This window comes from Cherax quadricarinatus, chromosome 48 (genome assembly GCF_038502225.1).
Source record: "Cherax quadricarinatus isolate ZL_2023a chromosome 48, ASM3850222v1, whole genome shotgun sequence".
NCBI classification, from domain to species: domain Eukaryota; kingdom Metazoa; phylum Arthropoda; class Malacostraca; order Decapoda; family Parastacidae; genus Cherax; species Cherax quadricarinatus.
In genome coordinates this window covers 6303764-6322980 of record NC_091339.1, presented here as the reverse complement: position 1 = coordinate 6322980, position 19217 = coordinate 6303764, and the positions used below count along the sequence as shown (strand labels likewise).

The following is a 19217-nucleotide window of genomic DNA, read 5'->3' as shown; positions in this document are numbered from 1 at the left end:
GTAGCAGGCAGTTTTGTTAGGAAGTGATCACCAGGCCCCAGACAAGAAGGTAGTTGATGATAATTTGGTGGGCAGTTTTCTATTGCAGGTGTTGTTACTTGGTACTTGAATATTATTTGTCTGATGACAGACAAACAAAATTCGTCATATGGTAGTTTGTTTCTGGTCCTCATCTTATACATATTATAAGCATTGAGCATGGAAATGTCCAGAAGATGGAAAAAAAGTTTTATGTACCACTTGTAACTCTTGCAAACACAATCTGCGTCACATTTGTCCACTGAACGCATATCGAGTGTGTAGTCCATCACATCTGAAGATTTTCGAATGGTTTCATTGGTCTCTATTCTGCCTGCCAGTGTCTGTCATTTCGTTAGGGTGAACCGATGACAACAATGTGACATCTCGTTTGTCATGCCACCAAAATGTCATGATGTCATTGGCAGCAAACGCTTGCACCTGACCTCTACGAGTGCCAGCGTCAAACCTAAGCATATGCTTACGATTTGCATGCACTGTACCGCACACATCTGTCATGTTCACTCGCAAAAAAATCACAGAGCCAGGGGCTTGAGTACCAGTTATCAGTATATAATATATGCCCCTTACCAAGATATGGTCCCAATAACTTCCTGGTATCTTGTAATGTATTACTTCCGGTGTACACAACAATATCCAATACAAGACCACTGGAACTGACGGGATCATGACAAATGTTAAAAGCAGGGGAGGACAGAGTGTTGGAGTGGTTGGTATTTTTGTATAATAAATGTATGAAAGAAGGGAAGGTACCTAGGGATTGGCGGAGAGCATGTACAGTCCCTTTATGTAAAGGGAAGGGGCCCTTTATATAAAGGGAAGGGGGACAAAAGAGATTGTGAAAATTATAGAGGAATAAGTTTACTGAGTATACCAGGAAAAGTGTATGGTAGGGTTATTACTGAAAGAATTAGAGGCAAGACAGAATGTAGAATTGCAGATGAGCAAGGAGGTTTTAGAGTGGGTAGGGGATGTGTAGATCAAGTGTTTACATTGAACCATATATGCGAGCAGTATTTAGATAAAGGTCGGGAAGTTTTTATTGCATTTATGGATTTAGAAAAGGCATATGATAGAGTGGATAGGGGAGCAATGTGGCAGATGTTGCAAGTGTATGGAATAGGTGGTAAGTTACTAAATGCTGTAAAGAGTTTTTATGAAGATAGCAAGGCTCAGGTTAGGGTGTGTAGAAGAGAGGGAGACTACTTCCCCATAAAAGTAGGTCTTAGACAGGGATGTGTAATGTCACCATGGTTGTTTAATATATTTATAGATGGGGTTGTAAAAGAAGTAAATGCTAGGGTGTTCAGGAGAGGGGTGGGATTAAATTATGGGGAATTAAATACAAAATGGGAAGTGACACAGTTACTTTTTGCTGATGATACTGTGCTTATGGGAGATTCTAAAGAAAAATTGCAAAGGTTAGTGGATGAATTTGGGAATGTGTGTAAAGGTAGAAAGTTGAAAGTGAACATAAAAAAGAGTAAGGTGATGAGAGTATCAAATGATTTAGATAAAGAAAAATTTGATATCAAATTGGGGAGGAGGAGTATGGAAGAAGTGAATGTTTTCAGATATTTGGGAGTTGACGTGTCAGCGGATGGATTTATGAAGGATGAGGTTAATCACAAAACTGATAAAGCAAAAAAGGTGAGTGGTGCATTGAGGTATATGTGGAGGCAAAAAATGTTATCTATGGAGGCAAAGAAGGGAATGTATGAAAGTATAGTAGTACCAACACTCTTATATGGGTGTGAAGCTTGGGTTGTAAATGCTGCAGCAAGGAGATGGTTGGAGGCAGTGGATATATCCTGTCTAAGAGCAATGTGTGGTGTAAATATTATGCAGAAAATTCAGAGTGTGGAAATTAGGAAAAGGTGTGGAGTTAATAAAAGTATTAGTCAAGAGGGCTGAAGAGAGTTTGTTGAGGTGGTTTGGTCATTTTGAGAGAATGGATCAAAGTAGAATGACATGGAAAGTGTATAAATCTGTAGGGAAAGGAAGGCGGGGTAGGAGTCATCCTCGAAAAGGTTGGGGGGAGGGGGTAAAGGTGGTGTTGTGGGTGAGGGGTTGGGATTTCCAGCAAGCGTGTGTGAGCATGATAGATAGGAGTGAATGGAGACAAATGATATTTGGGACCTGACGATCTGTTGAGTGTGAGCAGGGTAATATTTAGTGAAGGGATTCAGGGAAACCGGTTATTTTATATAACCGGACTTGAGTCCTAGAAATGGGAAGTACAATGCCTGCACTCTAAAGGAGGGGCTTGGGATATTGGCAGTTTGGAGAAATATATTGTGTATTTTTATACGTATATACTTCTAAACTGTTGTATTCTGGGTACCTCTGCAAAAACGGTGATTATGTGTGAGTGAGGTGAAAGTGTTGAATGATGATGAAAGTATTTTCTTTTTGGGGATTTTCTTTCTCTTTGGGTCACCCTGCCTCGGTGGGAGACGGCTGATTTGTTGGGGGGAAGAAAAAAAAAAACTGTAGCAGTCACAAAGCAAAAACAACTTTATACCAAAGCATTTCCTCTTGCTTGGTATATACTGCTTGAATGACAGTCTACCTTTGAACAGAATCAAAGACTCATCAATAACAAGCTTCCTGAAGGGATAAAAATACATATTAAATTTCTATTTCAGATACACAAACACATTCCTAATCTTATATAACCTGTCATTTCTGTCAGGCCTGGTTTTGTCGAAGTGTAGCATACGTAATAGTATCACAAATCAATTCACTCGTATTATATCACTGAAACCTGGGGTTGCAATCAGGCTTGATTTGACACTGTCGTTATACACATGTGGCATAAGCATTATTGTGGCAAACAAAAGATACATCTCAGCCACAGTTGTCTCCTTCCACTGGTGTAGGCATGATTTTGGTGAAAGTATTGTGTTTGCCATGGTGTAATCAAAGTATCTGTTGTTTTCCCTGGCAATAATTTCCATCAGGGGTTTGTCAAAGAATAACTCGAAACATTCTAGTTCAGTGGCATTGTTCCTAAGTGTACAAGATGGCCATATTCCACTTTGACCTTCATCAAACGATGGTGATTGGGAACAAAATTGTCAGCTTCCTGCAAATCCTAGGTGCAGTCTGCTGGTGGGTACTGGATACTAACAGGTGGTTGTGGTTGTGGAGGTTGGTGTGGTGGGTAGGTGGGGGATGGTGGCATTTGTTGTAGTTCAGCTGAGTCAGCAGCATGGGTAGCAGCATGGACCACTGCTGGTGCCTCACAGCTGGCACCACCACTACCACCACCAGATGCATGCACATTTCCCATCCCAATTGCAACAATATCATCTTCATTTTCACAATCTGTTCCTGTTGTACAGCCATGGGATGTACTCCGAGATGTACTCCTTCCCCTTGGAATAGCATATGGCACACTACCAGAGCGCATATAGTGTCATATATACTGATGCTTCACTGGAGAATATTTCACTTCATTCTCACTACTGAAACTGTTTTCAAGAGCTTGGAGTTCATATTCACTATCACCACCAGTGCTCACATCTGAGTCCTGGTTATGGGAAAATACGAGTTTCCTCTTTTGTTCTGGTACAACTGAACGTCAACAAAACGGCCCAGCACCAGAGGTTGAAGGTTGAGGGACATCTGGATTTTCCTCACTATTACCAGTATTATGGTCATTAGTTTTGGTTGCAACTTCATCAAAACCTAGAAACTCATCTTCACTGACACTTCCATCTGTATTAGAAGTGTCACTGGGGGACAAGTGTCCCAATTCGCCGAGGAGTGAGGCGTTTCTTACTGCGAGGCATGGTAAACAAGGTGTACTAAAATGGCGCTCCTACTTGCAGTGTATCATTCACTCATCTACCCTTATCTCACATATAGAATTTGTGCATGGGGATCAACAACATTAAATCACCTAAGACTACTAATAACCCAGCAAAAGGCTGCAGTCAGAATGATGATAAATTCCCACTCCTGATAGCATACTCCACCAATATTCAAAAGTCTAAAACTGCTCACTGTTAAGAACACCCATACTTATTCATGTGCCTACTACATACATTGAAAACTACACTCAAACAAACCCTCCACTCAAACTTCTCCTCACCAACCTTAACATAACACATGACCACAACACAAGAGACAGATCTCTTTTTGATGTACCCCATGTCCATATCTGTGTAAAAACTCTTCACACAAAGGGCCCCAAAATTTGGAATTCATTACCAGTAAATACTAAAGTAACCAGGTCTGAACACCAATTTAAGGCTCTTCTCAAAAACCACCTACTCATCCTAAACTAAATACTCAATGTTTAACTTTACCAAAAATCTCCCAATTACCTAAATCTTAAAACTTCAAATCTAGATGCCCAAAGTTCATACATTATTAATATACTACACTGTAGTATAAATACCCACCCAAAACAATACTGCCTTACACCCAATTGTAGCATTCTCATACTGTAGACTACTTTCAACAACTCTCACTGTTATATTCCCATAATATAATTTCAATATTCATTATTGAAACTATTGTAATTAGAGTAAAATTACTGTCTACTATAAACAAAAAAAGATATACAACTTAAACTATGATCAATTTCTTTAGTATTAAGTAGTCTGTAAGCCATTAAATTAAGTCTGCCCATAATGCCGAGGCATGATAGTGGCTCTCTCTGCACTGCAACTCATTATTGTAATTTCATAATCTCAATGTAATCTTGTAAAGAAATAAAATTTGTTTGTTTGTTTTGTTTGTTTGGACCCTGTAGAGAAGGTGCAGAACTATGCCTTGGACACTCAAAGGGTTAATATTTATGACCGGCATTGAGTGGAATACATTGGAACCTCTACTTACATGTGCATCCATGTGTGAGTTTTTCCAGATATGAGCAGTCGCTCGGTCGATTTTTTTGCTTCCAGACGCGAGTGAAATTTCCAGATGCAAGCAGGCTTCAAGGGATGTTCCTTGATGCTGGTGAGGGGCTCTTGCTCTTGATCTAGGGAATTGGATCTCGGTTGTTTGTTGAACTATCTTACTGAAACTTGGGCAATGTATGAGGGAAAGATGCTTCTTAACGTACACCAAAAATGAAAGAAATCGGACCACAAATATCGGAATTCACTTCTCAGCCATTACCCACCTCTTAGCGGTATTTTAGTATAGTTTTTATGGTTGTATTCTCGTTTTTTGGTCTCATTTGATAGAATGGAAGATATTTTACAGCATTTTGACTGGTTTCATGACAAAAAGTTCCTTGAAATTGAGCTCAAAGTAGCAGAAATGTTCGATTCTTTAGTGATGTTCAAGAGTAAACAAATGACGTCACTGTCCATTCCAATATGCAGTCATGAATGGGTCGACATTATGTATACAATTATTACAATAATGCAGTAGTCTGCATAACAGTAAATCTTCTAATTTTTGTATGAATAAAAATTACAAATTATTTACATTGTAGTAATAATAATAATAATAATAATAATAATAATAATAATAATAATAATAATAATACATATAATAATGGACTATATAATAATTATAACAACAGACGGCTTCAAAAGGCCGTCACTAGATGGAAGTGAATACCACAACAATGCGGAAGAGGTTATGGCTGCCTCCACCTGTCACATAATGATATACTTTATTCATTCTAAGAGTATATATCAGGTTTCTATGTTATTTATAGTGTTTATTATGTCATATTAGATGAATTGTGATAGATAAATTAGCAGTAGAGCTGATATTAGTGAAATAGTCAAGGAGTATTTTGTCCTGTCTCCAGACAAACTCTCATCCACTGGCGACGGTCTAAAGACAAACTCTCATCCACCGCCGACAATACCACTACATGAATGACATATTATATTCATTCTAGAGTATATACAGTAGGGCCCCACTTATATGGCAGGTTAGGTTCCAGGCTACTGCCGGAAAGCAGAGCGCCATTTTTTCCACTTATAAACGCATATAAACGCCAGATAACAAGTTTACACTAACATATATTACGTTAGCAATAGAACTAAGCATTAAAGACAATAAGAAGTTAAATACACACAGAATACACCCATTACTTACCTTAAAAGATTTGAAGTCTTAATGTAGGGTGGGAGGTGAGTTTTATTTTTAAGTCAGGTTTGGGAAGTATGGGTAGTCTGCAGGGGCAGCCCTCCCACCCCACCCACACGTAATGTAAACAAACCAGGCGAACACGTCTGGTTTTCGTCCCTTTACATTGTGTACAAGTTGTCTCCACGTTGATACAGTATAATCAGTAAAGAGAAACACTCCCATTCTCATGTAACACCATTTTTAGAAGAAATGATGCCCTGAGTGAAGGCATGCGAAAGGAATAATTTTCTAGTTATCCCCAGTATTATTATAGTGTACACATTGTCTCTGATGTTGGACTACAAGTCGCCTGGCTAACCACAAGAAAAACAAAAATTTCTCTTTTGAAATTTAGTAATTTATACAGGAGAAGGGGTTACTAGCCCCTTGCTCCCGGCATTTTAGTCGCCTCTTACAACACACATGGCTTACGGAGGAAGAATTCTGTTCCACTTCCCCATGGAGATAAGAGGAAATAAACAAGAATTAGAAAGAAAATATCAGAAAACCCAGAGGGGTGTGTATATATATGCTTGTACATGTATGTGTAATGTGACTTAAGTGTAAGTAGAAGTAGCAAGATGTACCTGAAATCTTGCATGTTCACGAGACAGAAAAAAAGACACCAGCAATACATGTACGTACTACCATCACGTAAAACAATTACAGGCTTTCATTTTACACTCACTTGGCAGAACGGTAGTACCTCCCTGGGCGGTTGCTGTCTACCAACCTACTACCTAGAACATCTCATATTTCTTCTTTCTTTCAACAAACCGGCCGTATCCCACCAAGGCAGGGTGGCCCAAAAAGAAAAACAAAAGTTTCTCTTTTGAAATTTAGTAATTTATACAGGAGAAGGGGTTACTAGCCCCTTGCTCCTGGCATTTTAGTCGCCTCTTACAACACGCATGGCTTACGGAGGAAGAATTCTGTTCCACTTCCCCATGGAGATAAGAGGAAATAAACAAGAACAAGAACTAGAAAGAAAATGGCAGAAAACCCAAAGGGGTGTGTATATATATGCTCGTACATGTATGTGTAGTGTGACCTAAGTGTAAGTAGATGTAGCAAGACATACCTGAAATCTTGTATGTTCAAGCTGCATCCCGTGACGTCATACAGTCACAGGCCTAAAAGGGATCTCCTATCTAAAGCACATGGATGATACTATGATATGCTATACAACACAGGGATCAGCAACTATGCTGACAAAAAAGACACCAGCAATACTACCATCATGTAAAACAATTACAGGCTTTCGTTTTACACTTACTTGGCAGGACGGTGGTACCTCCCTGGGCGGTTGCTGTCTACCAACCTACTACCTAGAACATCTCATATTTTTGTTAATTTATTCTACTGTGGGTTGTATTTAGATAGATTAAGCAAAATGTCTATATTACTGTTTTATACGATATTTAATGCTCCTCAGTGCGGTTATTATTGTGTGTTATTATTATTATTATTATTATCATTATTAATATGGCATCTTCAAGACTAATAAGACACGCTTAGTAATTTTAATGTGTACCTGCATGCCAGTACAGTGTGTAAGTTTACTTAGGAACAGGTACACATAGTATAAATATCAGTTATAATAATAATGTAGGTATGTAGCCCAGATGTGCTACATACCTACACCTACTTACATAGCTACACAAAATTTAATGCAGCCCAGAGCCATATTATTACCATTGACACACTGTGTTCACTGACTAATAGTTTATAACAAGTACCTTTTGATGCCATCATAAACAAAGGGAGAGGTAATGAATAATTCATGCCGAGAATTGTAAAGAAAAGCGTTATGTATTAGCCCCTTCAGGGTTTTTAACGTACTAGTACAGCTTACGCACCAGGGTTATTGACGTACTAGTACACGTAAATTCTAGAGCCTTCAAATCTAGCAAGAGAAAGCTGGTAGGCCTACATATGAAAGAATGGGTCTATGTGGTCAGTGTGCACAATATTTTTGTATGGTATTTATGGTTGTATTCTAGTTTTCCTAGTCTCATTTTAAAGAATGGAAGACATATTACAGAAATTGAGATGATTTTGATTGGTTTCACAATGAAAAGTACCTTGAAATTGAACTCAAACTAGCAGAAATGTTCGATTTTTGCCAAAGTTCAAAAGTAAACAAATCATGCCACGTGTCCAATACACGTCAACTGGCGAGTCTAATTTTCTTTCACAAGTGCACTGATATTATTTATATCATTTCTCCATTAATGCAGTAGTCTGCATAACAGTAAATCTTCTATTTTTTAATGAGAAAAAAATTCAAAGGGGAAAGTAAAAGAAATGTAAGAGCGGCCTGGGGACATGACTAATGAACAGAGGAAATGTTATTTTAGTGCCAGGAATGTCTGTCTTGTTTATTGTGGACCCTATTTGGAAATTGGCATCTTTTGAAATTTGTGTGAAATTGGCAAAATTGCTAATTTCTGACCACTTTATTGGATAGTTGATATCAGTAAATGGGTGGTTTCTTGTACTCATTCGATAGAAAAAATGGAGTTCTAGGAAAATAGGTATGATTTTTGTCAACTAGTACACAGGAATTGGCCAAAAATAGGGCTCAAAGTGGGTGAAATCGCTGATGTGTAATCATCATTGAGACCACTAAATTCGTGAGAGCATAATTCCATAAGTTTTCCATCAAATTTCATACTTTTGGTGTCATTATGATCGGGAAAAGATTCTCTATCTTTTCATAAGAAAAACATTTTTTTTTTTTTTTCCAAAAAATTTTCGACCCTGAGAACAAGTTTAGGAGAGGGCCTCTCAACCCTGAAAGGGCTAAGGGGAGTGACGTAATGTTTTCCCTCCCCCCCGGCTACCCCACCTCCATAGTAATGTATAAAAACAAAATGTTTATATGCTATGTAACATGTTTCTTATATAATTTTGAAGAAAATATCACAGATGGAAAATTAAATTGTCTATATTAACGTAAAATAAGACATTTAATGTGCCCAAGAGTAATTATTATTAGTATTACATAATGTTTTCCCTCTGTCTGGCAACCACACCTCCACAGCACATAAACAGCATGTGTATAGGCTATGTAACGTGTTTCCTATATAATTTTGAAGAAAATATCATAGATGGATTAATGAAAATGTCTTTATTGACGTAAAATAAGACATTTAATGTGCCCAAGAGTGATTATTATTACATAATATAGAGATGTGCTCAAAGAGAATGTATACAAACTGGGTGGTGTGTGCCGTATTTGAAAGACCGCTAGCCGTATAGAAAGTTTTGGTCATAATTTGAAATTGCCGTATTAGCAGAACGCCATAAGGTGAAACGCCATAAAGTGGGGCCCTACTGTATCAGGTTTCTATTTTACCTATATTGTTTATTATGTCATATCAGATGAATTGCAATAGATAAATAAGCCGTAGAGTTGATATTAGCGAAATATTCAAGGAGTATTTTGTCTTGTCTCCAGACAAATGCTCGTCCACCACCGCCGCTGCCAATACCACTATGTGAATGACATTTTATTCATTTTAGAGTATATAGCAGGTTTCTATGTTATTTATATTTTTTATTATGTCACATTAGATGAATTGTGATAGATAAATAAGCTGTATAGATATTAGCAAAATACTGAAGTAAACTGTCGTGTCTCCTGAGAGCCAGAATGGATTCATTGCATCTGCAAATGAGCAAATCCAGATGCAAGCAAGGTCATGGAACATTAAACTCATAAGTAGAGGTTCCACTGTACATGTGCACATTTCCTGTGATACACTTCTTTCTCCAGGCTCCATATGTTAATTATGCTATACGTATATGGTACCTATGGGGGTAAAAAAAAGTCAATAAATCTCTAACATCTGACTAGCACTTACTCTGCATCTTTGGCTGCATTTTCAGGGATGGTTTTCTCATATTTTGGAAGGTAAAACTGTGGTGGCCGTTTGCCACCTACGATAGACAAACGTTCTTCAGGTGTTGATTGGAAATGTTTGTCATCAATCCTCCCATTTTGGTCTTCAGCTTTCACATACAAAACATATTCCATGTCCAGCTGAAACATTTCCGATCCACGTGTTCGTACAACACCAGATTTCTCATCCACTTCAAACCGTCCTCCAGCTGTAGAAATTAAATTTTCATAAATATAAAGTAAAATGATAAAAACCAGAAGTACAAATATACAGTGGTACCTCGAGTTTCGTACAGCTCCTAACTCAAACAATTATGTAAGTGTATTATTGTAAGTGCTTTTGCAAGTGTATTTTTGGGGGTCTGAAACAGACTAATCTATTATTTTATTATTATCACGCTGGCCGATTCCCACCAAGGCAGGGTGGCCTGAAAAAGAAAAACTTTCACCATCATTCACTCCATCACTGGCTTGCCAGAAGGGGGTTTTACACTACAGTTTTTAAACTGCAACATTAACACCCCTCCCTCAGAGTGCAGGCACTGTACTTCCCATCTCCAGGACTCAAGTCTGGCCTGCCAGTTTCCCTGAACCCCTTCATAAATGTTACTTTGCTCACACTCCAACAGCACGTCAATTATTAAAAACCATTTGTCTCCATTCACTCCTATCAAACACGCTCACGCATACCTGCTGGAAGTCCAAGCCCCTCGCACACAAAACCTCCTTTACCCCCTCCCTCCAACCTTTCCTAGGCCGACCCCTACCCCGCCTTCCTTCTACTACAGACTGATACACTCTTGAAGTCATTCTGTTTCGCTCCATTCTCTCTACATGTTCGAACCACCTCAACAACCTTATGGGACAAATTCATTCGGTAACAGCACTCAAACAGCCTTCTGGAACAAATGATGGCCAAAACTCAGGGTACCACTGTACTGCCAACATTGTGAGCACCATATCTGAGCAGGGTGTCTTGCACTTCCTTCCACTTTGCACCTAGAAGCAAATTATTATTGTAACTGTGGCAAGAACAATAAAAATCAGCAAATCTCTCTCTGCTCTGATAAAAGTACATATAAAAATTAAATGCAGCATTTGTTAATTTAGTTAATATTGGGAGAGATCTAGATGTTAGAAATTTCAAGAGTTATAGAAGGAAATACATTAACAGAGAGATTTCCACTGCACTGAGACTTAAGTAACAAAAACATGAGAGGAGGATGTTTTCATGTGAATAATGCTAGAGCACACATTTTGGATTACATGGGTAATCTGTGAATTAAATTATTTTAACTTGTACCTAGACATCTGGCCATCAAACACTTCCCTTCGCAAGCAATTTGGATTGCACTTTACTAAGACACCAAAAATCTGGTTGTTGCAACACTTTTCTTTACCATCAAAAGACGGAATTCATCACTGGAAGTGTTGGAGAGTCCACCTGGAATATACCACACCAATACTTACCCTCCTGAATCCCAGCAAGGATTGTAATCATCAGCATTGGTCTGGTAAAACTTCCTGATCATTTTACTAGGTTTTATCCAAGCATCAGTTTGTGCTGTAGTAAAACCCAGGGCTGTAGAGTTGGAGTCGGAAGCAATTCTTGGGTTACTGGAGTCGGAGTCAGAAAAACTTCGACTTCTAATGAATTTAAATTGTATAGAATATAAATTAAATGCTTTAATCTGGAAAAGTAAGGGTTATGTATACTGTAGGACCCCACTTATACTGCAGGTTAGGTTCCAGGCTACCACCATAAAGCGAAAATTGACAAAGTGGAACACCCTTTTTTTTTTTTTTACATGTAAATGCATACAAATACTAGATAACAAGTTTACACTAACATATACACCTACCATCCGACTTACGACCTGCTCGACTTATGACCACTCGACTTACGACCATGTTTTTTATGCCAAATTTCTGGGAAATAAACAACATGTATTTGTGTTGTACACAGCGTTTATCCTAAACCTTACAGTATAAAATACAGTACTAACAATATAAAAAGTAAAGTAAAATATGAAATACCAAAATAAATCAATAAAATAAAGTCATTAAAAAATATTTGGTTGATATTCAGTAGTAAAGTTCGACTTGCGACCATTTCGACTTACAACCGGTTTCTCGGAACCGAACTCTGTCGTAAGTCGGATGGTAGGTGTATTAAGTTAGCAAAAGAACTAGGCATTAAAAAACATTAAAAAAGTAAAATATGCATATAGTACACTCATTATTCCCCTTAAAATATTTGTAGTCTTAACCCCTTGACTGTCGCAACCTCCAATCCTGAGGTGTCTCCTGGTGTTGCAAATTTAAAAAAAAAAAAAAAAAAATCCTTATGAAATGATAGAGAATCTTTTCCCGATTGTAATGACACAAAAAAAAACGGAATTTGATGGAAAAATGACGGAATTATGCTCTCGCGAAGTTAGCGACCTCGGCGATATTTGCAAATCGGCGATTTCGCCCACTTTGAGCCCCATTTTCGGCTAATTCTGTTATTCCAGTCGACCAAACTCATACCTATTTCTTTAGAACTCCATTTTTTCTATCGATTGAGTACAAGAAACTGCCCATTTACCGATTTCAACTACCCAATAATGTGGTCAGAAATTTGCAATTTGGCCAATTTCACGAAAATTAAAAAATATGACAATTTCAAAATAAGGTCCAGAATGAACAATGCAGAATTCCTGGCTCTAAAATAACATTTTCTTTGCTCATCAATCATGTCTCCAGGCCCCTCTGATATTACTCTTGCTTTCTATTTTGAATTTTTATTCAAACAAAAAATAGAAGACTTACTATTGTGCAGACTACTGCAATACTGTAATAATTGTATAAATAACATCAACCCATTCATGACTGCATATTAGAATGGCTAGTTGGACATTTATTGGACAATGATGTCATTTGTTTACTTTTGAACATTGGCAAAAATCAAACATTTCCCCTACTTTGAGCTCCATTTCCAGGTTCTTTTTATAGTAAAATCAATCAAAATTACCTCTATTTCTATAATATGTTTTCCATTCTATCAAATGAGACCAAGAAAACGAGAATACAGCCATAAATACTATACGAAAATAGACCACAAAGTCATCATTTTAATTAAAAAACAAGCGGTCGGAGTTTTTTTTTTCTTATTATGCACTGCGTGCTCCAGGATTTTTTTTATATGGTGCACACTGACCACACAGACCCATTCTCTCACATGTGGGCCTACCAGCTTTCTCCTGCTTGATTTGAAGCCGCTAGAATTTATGAGTATATATATGTCAAACATGGTACCTCGTAAGACATATATATACGGCCGCGACAGTCAAAGGGTTAATCTAGGGTGAGATGAGTAGTATTTATTGTAAGAAATCAAGTGTGGTATGTATGGTAGCCAGCCAGGCTACCATACCAGGCCACCCCACCCATACATAATATTCTATGATATTTAAGCATCCCAGAGCGATAAAATGCATATACAATTCACTCATTACTTACCTTAAAATATTCATAGTGTTAATGTCGAGTCAGAGGTGAGTAAATGAGATAAAATGAATAAATGAGAGAGAGAGAATGAGTACATGAGAGAGGACTGGCGTGGAGTTATGCAAACAAACCAGGTGAACACGTCTGGTTTGTGTACAAGTTACATTGTATACTGGTAGTGGTCTCAGACAGAGCCGCGGGGGCATGGACCCCCGAAACCTTCTCCAGGTAAACTCCAGATACAAGTTGTCTCTACATTGATACGGTAGAATAAATAAAGAGGAGCACTCCCATTCTCATGTAACACTATTTTTGGAAGAAATGACGGTCTGAGTGAAGGCAAACGAAAGGAATAATTTTCTACAGTTACTCCCAGCAACACACATTCTCTGATGTTGGACTAGAGAAAATGTTATTCTTGCTGTCACTTGTACAAGTCGTCTGGCTACCATATCTCATATTTATGTTAATTTATTTTACTGTGGGGTGTATTTATCATCTTTATATGTTACGTATCATGTTTATTATATAATTTTGAAAAATATCATAGATGGATTAATGAAAATGTGTATATTAATGCAATATACGACATTTAATGAGACTCGGTGATAATTATTGAGTACACCTACAATCCGACTTATGACTGAGCTTGGTTCCGAAACCGGTCATAAGTCAAAATGGATGTAAGTTGAACCTTGCTACTGATTATCAACACCACATATTTGTAATGATTTTATTTTACTGCTTTATTTTGGCATTTAATTTTTTACTTTCCTTTTATGCTGTTAGTACTGTATTTTATACTGTAAGGTTTAGGATAAACACTGTGTACAACACAAACAGCTGTTTATTTCCCAGAAATCTGACATGCAAAACATGGTCATGAGTCGAGTGGTTGTACGGCGGGCATGTCGTAAGTTGGATGGTAGGTGTATTATTATTACTAATATGGCGTCTCAAGACATAAAACACTCTTACTGATTTTAATGTGCACCTGTACGCCAGCACAGTGTTTAAGTTTATTTAGGTACAGGTATACATAAGTATAATTATCAGAATATATATAAAATATGAAAACTTTTTAAAACACTTGAAATTTTGGAGTGTCCAGATATAATAGAGAAATGTGGTGATTACGGAGCTCACAGAGAATGTAAACAAACTGGGTGGGGCATGGTGACCATATTAGAAAGTCAGGTGGGGGGAGCCGTATCGCGAGTTTTGGTCATAATTTGAAATGTCCGTATTAGCAGACCGCCATAAAGCAAAACACCATAAAGCGGGGCCCTACTGTAAAATTAAGTTAATTTCTTTTTAAATGATTATTGTTTTAGGTGTTCAACTGCTTTTTACTTTTTTTGTACTTTTAACTTTGAATTCCTTTTAGCAATATCAAAAGATATACCTCAGATTTTTTAACTAGGAGAGAAGGATGTTTCTGACTCAGATTTTCTTTTATAGATTTTTTTTCTTTTGTATCCTACTACTTTATACTTGACAGTCTTTTTATAACAATATAACCTCACTGTTTCCATTTTTTCAAGTTTTGTCCTTTGTTTAACTATAAGGTTACTCAATGTTTGTAATTTCTTTAATAAAAATAAAAAAGCCAAAATAGCATAGCTACAGCATTTAGAGCCAAGCTTTAACTCTTTGACTGTCGCAACCCCCAATCCTGAGGTGTCTCCTGGTGTCGCAAAATTTAAAAAAAAAAAAAAAAAAAAAATTTCTTATGAAATGATAGAGAATCTTTTCCCGATTGTAATGAGACCAAAAAAAACGAAATTTGATGGAAAAATGACAGAATTATGCTCTTGCGAAGTTAGCGACCTCGGCGTTGTTTACAAATCGGCGATTTCGCCCACTTTGAGCCCTATTTTAGGCTAATTCCCTTGTTCCAGTCGCCCAAACTCATAGCTATTTCTTTAGAACTCCATTTTTTCTATCGAGTGAGTACAAGAAACTGCCCATTTACCAATTTCAACTACCTAATTATGTGGTCAGAAATTTGCAATTTGGCCAATTTCACGAAAACTAAAAAAATATGACAATTTCAAAATAAGGTCCAGAATGAACAATGCAGACATTCCTGGTTCTAAAATAACATTTTCTTTGTTCATCAGTCACGTCTCCAGGCCCCTCTGATATTACTCTTGCTTTCTATTTTGAATTTTTATTCAAACAAAAAATAGAAGATTTACTATTATGCAGACTACTGCAATACTGTAATAATTGTATAAATAACATCAACCCATTCATGACTGCATATTAGAATGGCTAGTTGGACATTTATTGGACAATGGCATCATTTGTTTACTTTTGAACATTGGCAAAAATCAAACATTTCCCATACTTTGAGCTCCATTTCCAGGTTCTTTTTATAGTAAAATCAATCAAAATCATCTCTATTTCTATAATATGTTTTCCATTCTATCAAATGAGACCAAGAAAACGAGAATATAGCCATAAATACTATACGAAAATAGACCACAAAGTCGGCATTTTAATTAAAAAAAAAAACGGTCAGAGGTTTTTTTTTCTCATTATGCACTGCGTGCTCCAGGATTTTTTTTATATGGTGCACACTGACCACACAGACCCATTCTCTCACATGTGGGCCTACCAGCTTTCTCCTGCTTGATTTGAAGCCGCTAGAATTTATGAGTATATATACGTCAAACACGGTACCTCGTAAGACGTATATATACGGCCGCGACAGTCACAGGGTTAACCAAGCTTGTATGCTGCAAGCTTGCAATCCATATGGTAAATACATAATTAGTATATTAATAATTTATTCCCTATATCAATATAGTATAATTAAAGGAGCAGAACTCAGAAATGCCATAAATAAAGTAGTAGGAGTCGAAGGGGTTGGTCCCTGAGGACAAGTTTCATATTGCAGGTCTGGACCTTCAAAGGGTTGAAGTACTGGGACTACAGTGAGCCAGTGAAAAGGTTCTTTTGGCTCATGATGGCCACTTTTATTTATCCTCCCTTCAGTGTAGGAACTGAACTCCTGTTCAGTTAAGCAGGACTGGTACATATCAAACCTTGAAACAGGTTTGTAACCAAACTAGTTTATGTATACAATCACCTAGAATGGAAGTAAGCTTCCACTGTCTCCTACATTAGCCCAAGTCATCTCAAGATGATAAATGATAGCACCAAGTCTCAAATAAACATGTTTATCATTTATATATGACAGTACAGTGGACCCCCCCCCCCCAAATTTGCAGTTCCGAATTCACAGCTTCAGTAATTCGTGGATTTTTCCTTAGAACCTAACTAATAGTTTTTCACGGAAATTCCTGCAAATTTGCAGAATTTATTTGTCTTTTTTCATGGTGCTAGATAAGTTTTGATACATTTTAATGCTAAATATTAAGAAAAATGTAATTTAATAATTTTGCAACATAAATATTAAGGTAAATTCAGCAAAATTTCCATATAAAATATAATACTGTATAAATTTTTTAGTGCTGTAGAGAGAACACAAGCATTATTCATTTCTCCTTGCTGCCGATTGAAAGCTGAACTGTGACGTGTATCTGGCAGATGAGGCAGAGTATTCACGCATCATAGCTGTTTACCACATGTTGCAATCCCGAGGCCCTTTGTTTTAGAAATTTTAAAATTGAAGTTGAAAAATTATGGAAATTAAGGTTTTCTTACCAAAAAATAGTGCAAAATTCTGGCAACATGTTGATGCAATCAGTTTGTTTCTACCATATTTCTAAGTATGTTTTTTTCAAAAATGTAATTTTTAATGTTTTTGCTCTCATCAAGAGGACATGTTGGCAATTAGTGTTTTTATTATTATTTTTTTACTCCAGAAATTACTATTATTTCATTCTAAACAAGTTCTGTGATGACTAAAGTGAAGAGCACAGAGTTGTTGCTGCTCAGTTGCCTCTGGGTTATCAACAATGATAGGGGTTTGCAACACGCTCAGATTTGGTGTTTCATCTCCATAGTGTTTTATAGAAAAAAAAACTTGAATAACTCAGGAATAAGTTATTGACATTTGTTTCACATTTTTTCAAAGAGTAATAATAGGAGTGTCATGATTTTTTCAGACAATATTGATGAATGATGGTTCTATTTAGTTTTCGAAGTTGTTTTGCAATATGTTTTACCATTTTGTTTTTATTGACTCTTATTCTCACAAAAAATGCCAAAAAAATAAAATAAATAAATAATGCAATCTACTGACATTTCTCGCAAGAAAGTTTAAAATCTAGATAATCTAACTCTTTATCTTTCATCTGATGTTGACTAGAACATTGTACAACTTACCAATTTTGTAGAAATTGGAGGGATTTATGATAAATACAATTTTGCAATATCTTGCAACTTTGCAACAAGAAGCCCATGCAAACATGTCTATAGGATGCAAACTGCTCCTTAATTAACAACAGCATAAAGTTACACTTGAAATTGGACTTCAATTTTAAAATCTCTAAACCTTAGGGCCTTGTGGCCTTAAGCCCTAAGATGCCGCCCAATGCTCCACACCTTCTAAGGCTTCTGGCAATAAACCTAAGCACCAGAGGAAGTTTAAAACACTCCAGGAGAAGGCTGAACTTCTGGATTTGCTCCAGGAAAAAAAAAGCTATGCCATAGTAGTAAGCCATTATGGCTTAAATGAGAGCTTTGCTTGGCAGTCATTATCTTCATTAGCTTCATCATAATGCACAGTTAATTCATCATCACCTTCAATTGTTATCATTCATTACTGGTGAGTACCCATACATTTAACTTTACTTTTACTAAATGAAGTTATTACCATTTATTTACAGTATAGCATACCAAAGAAAATGGGCTTGCATGAATTACAGTACATATGGGGGTAACATTGGTATTTTCATTCTAGCACTGAGGGAGACATAGCAGTACAGTACTGTATATGGGTTTATCTTTACATTTTTTTTTTTTAAGGGTGATGTATGAAACCGAGTTTGAAATTAAATTAAAAAGTTTTTGTGGCATAATTAGGGTTTACAGGTATTTACATGTATAGGCATTTTTTGAACCGTGTCCAGAATTCGTGGTTTTTCCAAATTCGCGGGTGGTCTTGGAACGTAACCCCTTGCGAATTTGGGAGGACTACGGTATATGAAAATGGCCCAAGATACAAAGGTTGAATCAGCATTTCATAAATGGTATGCTCAACAGCGAGCTGTTAATGTTCATTTTGTTGAACTTCACTCTGCAGCTAAGAAGCTAGTAAGCCACATGGGAATAGAATTTGGGGCACGTGACAGTCGCTTCAACATTTCCGTCAATATTATAGCTTATCAGAAAAACTTAGGCAAGGATGGCAGTGCACCCACAGAAAAAATTTAGCCTTTCAGATTATTACTAAATGATCTGATGGAGAGTGAAGAGGAGCTTCTATCTCAACTCTATAATGCTGCTGAAACTGGTCTGTTTTGGCAATTGTTACATTCCCACATTCTAGCTTTCCAGTATAAGGAAAAGACACCAGGCTGTAAGTTCAGCAAAGACCACTTCACAGTATTATGCTGTGGTAATGTTGATGGTATGCATCAGTTGAAATTGGCAGTTATTGGCAAATCAGCAGGGCCACAGCCTTTAAAGGAATGTATGAAAGAGTTGCCAGTCATTTATTACAAGGCTAAGAAAGGCTGGTTTGGTGGGCACTTTTCCT

The 19217-nt window shown here is 37.0% G+C and overlaps 1 protein-coding gene across 5 annotated transcripts in view; it reads right to left on the bottom strand.

The window, feature by feature from the left end:
* Window positions 1-19217, bottom strand: part of LOC128696198 (neural-cadherin-like) — a 703451-nt gene that overhangs the window by 116091 nt on the left and 568143 nt on the right. For all 5 annotated transcript variants that reach the window (XM_070094825.1, XM_070094826.1, XM_070094828.1 and 2 more), the window contains exon 4: window positions 10014-10260. In XM_070094825.1, coding sequence (XP_069950926.1) covers window positions 10014-10260 — 247 coding nt within the window. The remainder of the gene's footprint in view (window positions 1-10013; window positions 10261-19217) is intronic.